Genomic DNA, 12,772 nt, shown 5'->3' on the forward strand with positions numbered 1-12,772 from the left:
AGGGGTGAGAGGATTCACCAGAGACAGAGTAGGAGCAGACTAGGCAGACTGACGAAGTACACTGCTGCGGGGAGCAGCGGGAGGGCCAGGATGGAACTCATACTCAGCAGCCAACTCTTTGTGCGTCCAGAGAAGGCCAGCAATTGTCAATATTATTAATGTGGTATGCACACACTTATGTACATATGCTATTTGTGACCTTTCTGGGAGACACAGGAGAATGCGAAAAAAGATTTATTGCTGAACAGCACTACGTTTATTTTGGAAAATGTGTTTTTAATAGGGAGGTATTTTCACTATAGCTAATCACCTATTGGTTCTTATTCCTCACTCAATTCCTTCACAGAACTGTTGCTTGTTAATTATCTATAACAGGCCAGGTGTAAGATGGGGAGTAGAAACCCCATGTGGTTTCTGCCTTTATGTAGGTCACAGTCACATGAGGAGATACAGTCACACAGACACATAAATAGATAACTCTATACAATTACCACCTATGAATGGCAAAATAGGCAATCATGCAATAGGGGTGTTTGATGTGGTAGTTAGGATGGTCTGGGGAGACAGAGGAAGTGATTAAGAAAAAGACAGAGTTTAATTTTAAATAATTTCACTAGAAACAAATCATACTGTGATTTGTGTATTGAAGTCACATGACTTGACTATCCCAGTAAGAAAGACATAAAAGAAAAGACTATTTCTTTGAACCCTTCCCCGATTTCACCTGTGTTTGGAGGACACCTGAGTCATCAGGAGAATCAGTTTCTACACTTCCCCTTTTCACCTTCACACTTCAGACAGATGCTGCATTTGCCTTTTAAACTAGGAGGACTGCTGTGCACCTGCTTGTTCTGTGCAGAGGTTGACAGGAGATGTGTGGTGTGGGACAGTCTACAGATAACTAAGCAACTGTTTCTAACTCTCCCCAGAGACATTTTCCTTTTTGCATAGGGAACCTACAACAGGCTGTGTGGCACTGTGCCTGGCTGGGGATGCTGCTGAGAATCAGGGAGGATGGTTCAGCAAATATTTATTGCCACCACAGTCTTCCCTCTGTGGGCAAGAACCAGGAGACTTAATAAGAGCACAAACTGCTCCTTTGAGAAAATCAGCTTAGAGTTATTTGTGAAAGAGCAATGTTCTAGTAACTATTATAAGCATATTGCCTTGTAGCAAAATAGCTCCAAATTTTAGCAATTTTCACACTTTGAATTCTCAGCTTCCCAACACTGCATTTGGAGATATCTGATTTTAACATATTGCAGAAGGAATAACAACAGCTCATTTATTTGCGTTAAGGTGGAAACATATTGACTATTCTTTAGTAGCAAGCTCTTTGTCACAAATGCCACCCGCCAGCTAGCCGGATGGTATTCAAATTTATCAGGATGCAAGATTGTAAGCAAAATATTTCTTCGTCCAAGAGTTGAGGCACAGGAAAATATTTATACATTTGGTATCTCAAAATATTTGCTCCCTTATTCTTCAGATATGGCTTTACTCATTGGATTATTCCACCTAACAGCAAGCAAATTGCAGTTTCCAATTTCACTTTAAGTTACATGACTTTGGAGATTGAATCTAGATATGCATTTCTTGATTCCTAATTCTACTGATTAGCACCCTGATTTTCTAGTCATTGTAGTAAGTATGCACATTTGAAAGCATACTGCACCTATTTATTTGAGGGAGCTGTTGTTTAGCCACAGTTTCAGAAAAGCATGGGGAGAGGAAGGCAATGGTGAAAATAAGGAATACAAGGGATGCACTGTTACATACCCAGTTTGAGATGGCAGAAAGTGGAAAGAGATGCCTATTTAGTAGCAAACATACATATACTCTTATGGGAAAGAATATTTGTCTCAGAGGGTGATGCATATAGAACAACTGAGAATAATGATTGATTAAGGACCACCTCTAGGGATTAAAACTGTCTTAATCAAAGCAGTCTTATTTTAGACATTGCTTTTGGATGAGAGAGCCCTAGCAACAAATGTCTTACGTGTTTTAAAAATTTCTATGGGTATTCTTCTCTACCCTCTCCCCAATTTTTCTGAGTGGAAGTGTCGACTGTGATAATCTTATCACTGTTCAATATTATATATTGGGTATGGTGGAGTAGATAATATGTCTTGTAGGTTCTAAGGTCTACCTGGCACAGGTAGGTGCTCAATAAATATTTTTTTAATGAATAAATGAAGTATGCACACCATTTTCTCAAGGGTCATTATTTGAATATACAGCTAGAATATATGGATTTAGGTTACTGAAATATATGAGATAAAGGCATATATTTATAAACTCCCAAGTGGCAGCTCAGTTTACCTTGATGCAAGAGACCTTGGAATGATAATAGTGATTCTTGTCCATTCTTCGAAGTCCCCTGTGTGATACATGGTAGGGTCACTCAGTTCTCTTGCATTTCCTTCACATCCTTTGCCTGCAGAAGCTGGGTAACAGCCTTCTTTCACCAGAAACCAGGACATACCAGCATCATGAGAGTACTGAAGAAGAACTGGGGCAGTACTGCTGAATTGATTAGCACACCCTATATTTAGCTGTTGAAAGGAAGGACAGAATTATACAAGGATTTGGTTCTAAGTAATTACTTAATAAATAAAGAGCTACAGTAGTCAAGCTCTTTTTATTAAGGCTCATGTCTAACCAGAACCCTCCTATAGCTTTTAGAAATCTTTGCTTAGATAAGCAGTGGGTGCTTTTTAATAGAAATTGGGATCAGCTGTCAGTTTTATGGATTTTTTTTTTTAATTATAGGAAGGGAGAAACACAAGTGTGATGTTGGAGTCTTGGACATAAGATTAGTAGCCAAGCAACTGCTTTCTTCTCTTTTCCCAGATGGTATAAACAGAGGGAAGTAAAAGATAAAGAATTCCTCTTCAGAACATGATGGTTACCTGAAGAGAAGTCAACTCTCTGTTTTAGTGGGAAAAAAAGTACTTTTATTGCTCTCTTGTAAAAGCTCAGTAAGAAATCATAGTCAACATAGATAAAAAGACCTAAATTTTTGTCACAGCATCAAAGCAGCAACATAATTCAGAAATAAAATAACTTCTATACACTATAGATATTGTCATCATAGTGTTGACATTAAAAAACTTGTAAACTAATGCAGCATAAATTCCAATTCCCCCAGGTGCAACTGCATTGATTTATCTATTTATTTGTTCTTCCTTCTAATCTTTTTAAGGAAGTATATATTTTGGTCATCGAGTTGAAGATAATCTTTTGTATCTTTCCTCCAACTTTCTATTTAACTGTGTTATTTTATTATCACATGGAGCTTGGCCCCCCAAAATATCTTTTTCTTGAGTTGATTTGTTATCATGAAATAATTCCTACAAGTAGCACTGTTGAATCAAAACATAGAAATAATTAACATTCTCTATTTATAAGTGATCATTTTTAATCAATTGGGTTCAAATGGATTGGTTTTTTCACAATGTCAGGCATTACTGTAGGGTGTCATTAATTTGTAAATTAATAAATGTATAAATGATTTTAATAATATTTTAGTTTATGTTTTTGATACTTGGAAATATCAAACTCTTTTCCCGATCCTTATCTAATTATACACTGTTCTATATAAATGTTCTACTCAGATCTTATTTTATTTGCTTGTTGAAGATGCCATAGAATTGTACTGTACATGATTTTATAAATAAGAGTAGTATACTTTTATAGAAAAAATTGAAGACTCCAAATGACATGATTATGATCAAAGATTAAAGGCTGAAGAAAGGTAGAGGCGAACACAAATGATATTGGGCAAGAGTTCATAGAGTCAACCAGCTCATTCTTGTGTTTCTAAGGTAGGTTGGTCCAGTCTTGAAAAAGAAAAATTTCATACCTTCCATATATCCATATTCAGAGTAGAAAGTACTTTTAGAGTTACAAGCCAAAATTTCATTTTGATTCATTTATCCAAATTTATACAGTAAAATATCAAAAGTATAATTAAAGACATAACCTCACAGATGAATGATTAAACTGTTCTACCAAAAACTTTTTTCATAACCGATGTTCCCCAGAATTCAATTCCCGACTTTCTTTTTATAAATGGTTGAATTATATTCAACCAATTTTGAATATAATTCTGTAGAATCTCTCATATCCATCTACTTACCTTTTTTTCTATGCTAAATCTTAATCTGACCTCCTCATTTTTTATTAGATGACTATTTTAGCACCATTACTTTACTCAAAATATATGCAACAATCTGAGTACTTTCTCTACCTCCTTCACTATTATTAGACAGTAGCACCCCCATCATCTCTTACTTGGATCATTGCAATAATGCCCCACTGGACTTTCTATGTCTGTCCTTGTCTTTGCCAGTGTACTCCCAACAGTTACCAAAGTGATTCTTTATAAGCCTAAAACAACCAATGACAGGTGAGTAGATAACAAATATGTAATATAAATTTACAACTGAAATTTGTACAACTCAGGTTAAGATGAAATCTTAACATTTGCAAAAACAATGGAACAGGAGGGGATTATGCTAAGTAAAATAAGTTTGAAGGATATAGACAAATACTGGATGATTCTACATAGATGTGAAATATAAAAGAACAAAGCAAATAAAGCCTTGAAATCTGATTGCAGAACTGAGGCTACTAGAAGGGGATCAATTAGGATCAATTTATTTCTCACTTCTATGGTACATATAGCAAAATTCTGTATTTTCATATATTTGTACATTCTGTTTTCTGTAACATGAATTCCTCCCCCTGCACTCTTGAGCTGGTTAAAGAATTTCAATTCATCCATCCCTCCATCCATTATTTAACAAACAGATGTTTCTGGAGGACCTGCCTATGCCAGGTGCTGTGCCAACTACTCACACAGACTCCAGAGCCCTATTCTACTATAGCAGTACTATGACTATTCTGGATTGCTTATGAGTTTCTGGGCTTCTTGAGGACTAGGGTGACATTTTTCTTATCTGTATTCTTAGCATCTAAAGTTTGAAACATGGCACAGTCATAGAAATGATGTTTTTGTACAAATGACACTAAAGTTCTTGTTATTGATTCCCAATAGACATAAATTATCAATCCCTGAATGACCCATGTTATATATCTATGCTCAAGTAATCACTAGAAAATCAGTAGTTTTTCTGTTGGAGTTATTTTGAGAGTTGAGATTTTTTCCTGGTATTATTTACTCTTCCTAGTTGTTGAAACATTTGTATCTTTTTATTGAGGTAGCATTGGCTTATAACACTGTATATGATGTAGGGGAATAGGCTCATACCTTTTTAGCTATATAGGTTGAACCATTAATACTTTTTATTTAGATTTTTAAAAATTCAGAATACATTTACAAGACTAACACCTATACTCTCATGGTTTTGTAATTAATGAAGTAGAAAAAGTGTCATATAAGAAACAAACAGCATTCTTGCAATATATTTGCTATTGCTCTTGTTTTTCTACAATTTAAGTCAGTACCTACAAATTAATGTAGATTCATCTACTGTTAATATGCCATTTCAGTTTAGCATCAAAATCTAAACAGAGAAGGATAACAGTTCACCACTCACTTTATTTATAACTCATTTTCTTGTTTACAGACCTGTAGAAATTATATTTGAAGAGGCGCCTATAAACATCTGATCTCTTTAATAATTCCATTTGTAAATTATTTAGCATCTGCATCCTGCCGTTACATAAGGACCATGTAGTTTTCTGGCTCATTAAAACTGCATTACTTTTGACTCCAGATTTCACCAATGGGATTTTATTATAAACACAATGAAATTTTGATTAGGGTTCTGAAACAAGAGCTTGTCAAAGTAAATACTTGCAATACATGTTGACATGTTATCACAGTACTGAAAAACAAGACTTTAAGGGAACAATAAAGAGAAATGTTTTACTGAACCAATGGAAGATAAGTTTTTTGAAAACCCTGTAGCAAAACCAAAATATAACCCATAACTCCAAAAAGTACTGGTAAGCTGAAAATAACCATTAGAAACATGAGATTCATTAAGTCACTACCAGATTGAAATCTTGAGTCAATTTTCTTTTAAATTCTGGTAGTACTCCAAGAACCACAAAACACAGCCACAACTTCTAGGCTTTGTTAAAAAACAACAGACTCAAATCATTAACCCTGTGTATAATTGAGTGGCTTCTTTAATAGAATATGAAAAATGTGTGGTCTAGTGAATTTTACTTATAAACCTGGAAGCTATTTTGCTCCTTAATGTTCTCTGGGAAGATGTTTATGCATAGTTACCTTGAACTGTAGCACATATCCAGGCTTCAGAGTCAAATCTCGAGTTACTGCAAATCGATCCCCATCTGATTTTCCAAATACCATGGCTGAGGGTGTGGCAGAGCAGAAAGTCTCATTTTTAATCATTCCTTCATTAGCCAACATCAACCACACACTCATTTGATTCATAGGGTAATCAAAAGCTGGCTTTTCATAAAAGTTCTAATAGAAAAATTACAAACAACACAAAAAGGCACTTTGATAACTTTGAAATCAAGAAAAGAGATGTTCAACCCATGACATACTATTTGTATTTCTAGGAAAACACAGTGGCGTCGTTAAATTAAGTCATTTTCTTTTTTTTACAGCCATAAATTTTCGTCTGGTGATTCAACAACTGAAATATTTTGTGATTGCATATCTAATAATTTTATAAACACACTAATAATAATGCTTAATGACTTGGTCAGACTTCATAATCTCTTTTTGCATCTAAATAATCTGTGAACTATAGCAATAGAGTTAAAAAAAATTAAGTGCATTTACAGAAAACTCATTACATGTTCAACCGTCAAGCACTACATTTTGGGGAAGTAGTAGTTCTTTACCCCATTCCTCTTTTACATTGCTCTTTTTGGAGTTTGGACATATGAGAAATACCTGGGGTAAAGTTGGATTGACAACAGGGATGATCTGTTTTTGCTTCTCAGATAGAATGATGATGTCATCAACTGCCCACTGGTCATAGTCTTCCCCTGAGAACACAGGCTGCCACCAGCGGAATCTGGTGCAGGGGGTCTTGGCAGCAGCTGGAAGCTCCAGGTAGACAAATCTGCACAAGAGCAAACCATTTATGGTTAGGAGAGGAAAAGCTGTGCTTTCTTAGCAGCTGGTAAAATAACAAGGGTAGCAAACAAGACAAAACTTTAGTTTTGCTTGATCTTGATATTTTGAAAAGTTTCTAAATTTGGTTAGATCAGACAAGAGGTTGTAATTTGTAAGAAAGATTATTCCTGGTCATGTTTATTTCTTTTGGAATTGTATCTTTTGGGGAGAAATAGTTCAACTAAATTTGGTTCACCAGTTATCTTTTGACTAACACGATAATGGAAATATCAGGGAAAAAACCATTTCTTTGTATTTTACTACTTTAAAAGAGAACTTAATTTTTTACAAAGCAATTCTTATTTATTATGGAAAAATATAAATAGACATTAAAAGGAAAGCATAAATTACCATAACTCACTGCCTGGGCTTGATCTCTGTTAATGTTTTTGATTTATATCATTACAGCATGTACATCTTTTATAAGGACTAAATATATCTATAAAATGGTACCTAATGTTTCTAAACATTCTTTTTGCTTTCTATGACATATGTTTTACATGTCATATGTTAACATGACACATATTTACATTGTATTTGTATGTAGCCAATGTTTATGTAAGTAGTTGTTTTTGTTAATTCTTCCATTGAACTTATATTTCCCTCTTATTTCAAAATCAGATAAACTAAATGTTTAAATCTTTAATCAGTCTTTAACAGTTTTGATGATAAAATAGTGGTAATCTAAATAGATATTTCCCACCGAGTGTCTGTTCATTTATTTCTAACACCACTTAACTGAATTATCATTTGTATTTTATTGATAGCTGATGTACCTTTTTCCATATATAAATTGTTATATACAGTTGACTTACATTTAAAAACATTTTTAAAACGATTTATTTATGCATACAAGTACTGGAGTGTAAGCTACAGAGTGGGGGAGCAGAACAGGCAGATATACTGAAATACACTGCGGAGGGGAGCAGCTGGTGAGACAGGAGGGGTCTGCTGCACCATGTGGGTTAACTCCCTGATTAGCCAAGGATTGAACTCATGCTGTAGTGGTTGGTAGTATCTTGATAACACTGTCTTCAATCCCCACACCACCACGGAGGCCCCTGATTGCCATTTTTATATATATTTGAGTCAGTATCTGAGTCCTCTATTTGATTTCATTGTTAGTCTATCCAAACACGGTCATTATACCTTTTAATTATTTAGGGTATATGTTATGTTTTAATTCCTCTATTTTCCCCCAAAAGCTTAAGGTATTTTGACAGCTTTTATTTGTAGATATAAAGTTTTAAAAAAGTCACTAAACTTTTGATTGGAATCATATTAAACTTAAGAGATATTCATATCACAGTTCAGTTTTCCTATCCAGGCATGCTATGTTATTTTACAATTTATCGCCAAAGGAAGTTTTGAGGCTGTACAATTTTCTTCACAGATATGCTTAGCATTATTTGTTAAAGCTATTCCCTATAATTTACTTATGTATCTGTTACCATACATGACATCTTTCTCTGATATCTCCGAACTCAGAATTTCTTAACCATGCTAGTGTCACAGAACTATGATACAAATGGAGTATTTCTAGAATTTGGAAAAACAATTTTTTTGCTGGTCTATATAATTGTCTAGTGTTTTGCTGAACTCTTAATAATTTCTAAGCTCTTTATGTACTTGAGAAAAAATACTCTGAATTATTTAAATTGATGTTTGAGCCAGTTTGGCATCGCTATCTACTCTTACTCTACTATACTGACTCTGGGGATGTCACCAGGATTCATCTCCCACTCAACTTTCCTGACACTCTCCATGGATCTTGTCTTTTGTTTTACTCAGATGCCTCATTTTTGGTTTCTGCCTCTCTCCTGTATGCCTTAGAAGAAGAAATGCTTTTTATTGGTTTGTCAGTATGTCTTTTTGTGTCATATTAGTGAAAGTGATGTCACATTTAAATGTGTCACTGTTTCAAAACAACAAACATAAACCTGAAGTTCATTTCAAATATTGTGGCTAGATATATTTAATTTGTAAGAACTGGATTTAAATAGTTATTAATAATGTTATTTTCAATAACATTCAGTCAACTGCAAAATGCAAAACAGGGATATTAGTATGTTAATTTAATAATAATTGGTGGTCAAAGTGAACAATTTGTCTTTATGCCAATATGAGAGTGTAAAAAGGAATACTCCAAAGTGATATGCTTGAGCATATTTTAATGACATATAAAATATAAAGTATAAAAGGAGAATTTAAAAATACTATACAATTACAAAAGAAATGACTTACATAGAGATAATTACATTGATTGCCTAGTACAGATAGTAATTTTAAGCACAAGTTATTTTCCCAAGTATCTTAACTTCCATTATCTAGGACATTTTATTGTTTATATTTTCTATATATTTTATAAATATTTATAAATATTTTATAATATGCATATATTATGTATATTCCTATCCATCACGATCAAGATAGGGATGGATTAGCAAAATTTTATGAAATCTGACCTTTACAGATCCATTTATACACTATTAAACTAGCTCTGGGTGTAGTTATATGGAAAGTTTACACCAACATTCTCTTGCTATTAAAACGAACAGTAAACATATTTTGTGTGTATGTTCAAAACTGAAAAAGGGAAAAAGTGAGCTTTGGAACATCCCACTATCGCAGAGAGTTTCTTTAGGAAAACTTGTTTATAAAAAAAGCTTTGCTTTTCTTCTAGTCATGATTGTTCTTAAATTCTTTAAAATTCAAACATGAATAACAGGGGCTTGTATTCTTGTCGAGACATATAAATAAAATGAAATATTTATGTGTTGGACTATTACTTATGCCAGTTATTTATGAGTTTGCCTATTTTTGCAACAGTTAATAAAGACATTTTGGGATCAGCTCAACAACAACACAAACTTTCCATTCCTGGGAACCACTGGAAGGCATCAGGAGGGTTTTACCTGGGTTTGCTGAAGTCTGAGAAGTACATCTCTGCCAGGAGATGCCACTGGATACCTCCATTGTTGCTGTACTGAAGGAGGACGCCCTCCTCTCTGCTGTCAGGCTTGTTACATGCAGCACTCTCTCCACCTATCTGAATGTAGAACTGGACAAAATCCACCCAAGATGTATCCAGATCCCAGCTCACCAACTGTCTTTTTCCAGCCTTTCCATAGACAGAAAAATCAGAGTCAATCATCTAGGAGCTCTTTGACAGTTTGTTGTTACAGTTACAAATTCATACCAGCATCTTAACACTATGTGCAGATGGTTTTATTCCCATTTACTGTTGAGAGGAGCAAGTAATACTATTTAATAATATCTGCTCTTCTTATGGTTGCTCTACTATGCCTGGTTACATTCAATTAGTCTCAATAGCACTGATGCCCAGACTTGCTTATGAGAGCCTTGGGAACTGCAAATTATACAAAAGAGAATTCAAAAGTCTTAAAAAATAAAGCAAAATTATTTTTAATGAAAACACTCCCAATATTTGTTTTGTAAATCTCCTCCAGGCAGAGTAATGGTGAAGAAAGACCATATAATTTGAAATCAGCTGGAGCTGTGTTTGAGTCTCAGTCCATGATTCATATCATTCCTCAGTGAGTTACTGTTAGGGGGAAAGGATGTCCTGAATGAACTCTGCAGATACAGATTTTGTGGACCCCACCCTTTTTCCAGCCACTGAAACTACAACCCCACCCCCTACTCTAGTCACTGAAACTACAACTCCCAGCAAGACCAAAGGAAGACTGCAGGATCCAAGGTGGGGGGGATGGGGGGAGAAGCTAAGCAACCGGTTTAGGATTTTTGTGGATATATAAAGGAGCCATGTTAACCTCTCTCTCTCTCTGACCTTGGCCTTGTGCTGGTCACTTGGCTTCTGATGAGCTTTCAGTGTACTATTGGGGTTCCAAGTCAGTGGAATCGGTAAGATGCACTAATTAACTTGTATCTTTCTCTCTCTTTCCTTGGGTTGTTCCTTTTTTTTCCCCTTTGTAAATAAACCCACTATCGACCTTTTTGTGTGTGCCTGCAGTACAGTGAATCTTATGCGCGCAGGTGAAGACCCACAGACAGGCAACTCAGTTCATACATTATCTTTTTGAACTTTAATATTCTTCAAAGATATGATATGGACAATAACATCTTCTTTATAGATTTTTGCATGAAATAACATGTTGTGTGTAACTTGTCATTCACCCTATATACCTCACTGATTGAACATTCTCTCCAATGGCATCCCTTAACCCCCCTGCCCAATGGGAAATAAGCCATAGAGAAATTTCTTGACAAAATGCAAAGGCACATAACACTTTTAAGACTCCTAGAATCTGTCTCTGTTTCTCTTTGTCTTTTTCCCCTCTATGTCCCTTTCTCTCTCTTTCCCTTGTTCTCTACCTCCATCTTTGACATAGAGGTTGAAAGGGACTATTTAGAAAAGGTTATGTAATCAGTTTACCTTAAATGTGTTAAAAATTTCCTCAAAATTTCCTTTGACTAGTGTGTTCCAAGTAGGGGGCTGACTTGTAAAGTTTAGAAGCAAATAGACAAGGTTCGTCATTCCTGTTGTGTGTAAGTGATTTCCCGTAGATGGGATTGAAAAAAAGTTTTGTTCAAGTGATTCTTCTTCCCAAATAGATTCTATCAAAACTAAACCACCGGCTGCTCTGAATCAGTTTTGGAGAGGGAGGTCCTTAGGAGTTCAATTAAAAGCCAGGAGGAAACACTGAGATAGAATACATGGTAATACCACTAATACTATCATTTAAATCTTACTCTAATCCACTAAGTTAATTAAAACAGGGCCTCAGTTATTAGAAGCCACAGGGGAAATACTTGGAGCTAATTAAAAGAGTATACTGTTACTCATATATCTACTGCTAATTAAGAGATTCCAAAATAAATGAGGTACTAGTGAAACAAAAACCTGAAGAAATCCTGAGCAGGATCTCATTCCTTAGAAAACTCAATTTTTTATCATGTATTTGAAGGAATCTTAAAAGTAATGCACATTTTTGATGTGTTATGTACTTACTTTTAATTTTTTTTTCTTATTTTGAAATATTGCGAGAAACACCTTAGAGATTATAATCTGACCTAGAATTTTTATGCCTCAGGATCATTCTAGGAATAATGATTTTGAGAAGAAAAGTAAATAACCTAGATGGTTAATTCTAATCTAGCAAACTCCTGTGAAACTCAGTATGTTAAAGTGAGCTAGAAAGATAAAGATCTAAGGTGAAGAGAATTATAAAAATCCAATTATCACTACTAGCTGGTTGGAATGATTGGCCTATTGTGCAATTCACAGAGCAGTCTTGTTTTTCCAGGAGACTATGGTGTTAATCTACAGAGGTTATGAAAGACTGTTTTGTGGGATTTTTGTAAATGGTGGAAAGTATCACACAACTGCTTAGTTTGGCACTAAAGATGGTTTTTCCCAGAGAATAGCACAAATCATTTTCTTTTGTTCAGTGACCTGAAATGCTGAATATTGGTTTAAAAGGGAAGAAAAAAAAAAAGGAAATGGCTCATGGCAAAGTTTTTGTCGATTTAGGATTTGATGAAACTCATGCTTTGAAATATGTTTCAAAGTATTGATTTTAAAACAATGTATTTATGTGTATGGTGTAGCCATATACATGTGTGCCTGTGTGTATGTGGGGGGTGTATACTGTAGCC

General features: G+C 34.7%; 1 protein-coding gene across 1 annotated transcript in view; it reads right to left on the reverse strand.

Moving 5' to 3' along the window:
- RELN (reelin) overlaps window positions 1-12,772 on the reverse strand; it is a 399,660-nt gene that overhangs the window by 94,833 nt on the left and 292,055 nt on the right. The window contains exons 25-28 of the mRNA XM_004677158.2: window positions 10,048-10,253; window positions 6,908-7,079; window positions 6,269-6,469; window positions 2,326-2,558 (exon numbers count right to left, since the gene is read on the reverse strand). Of these exons, the coding sequence (XP_004677215.1) occupies window positions 2,326-2,558; window positions 6,269-6,469; window positions 6,908-7,079; window positions 10,048-10,253 (812 nt within the window). The remainder of the gene's footprint in view (window positions 1-2,325; window positions 2,559-6,268; window positions 6,470-6,907; window positions 7,080-10,047; window positions 10,254-12,772) is intronic.

The sequence above is a fragment of the Condylura cristata genome, unplaced genomic scaffold, assembly GCF_000260355.1.
Source record: "Condylura cristata isolate star-nosed mole 26May11 unplaced genomic scaffold, ConCri1.0 scaffold00005, whole genome shotgun sequence".
NCBI lineage: Eukaryota > Metazoa > Chordata > Mammalia > Eulipotyphla > Talpidae > Condylura > Condylura cristata.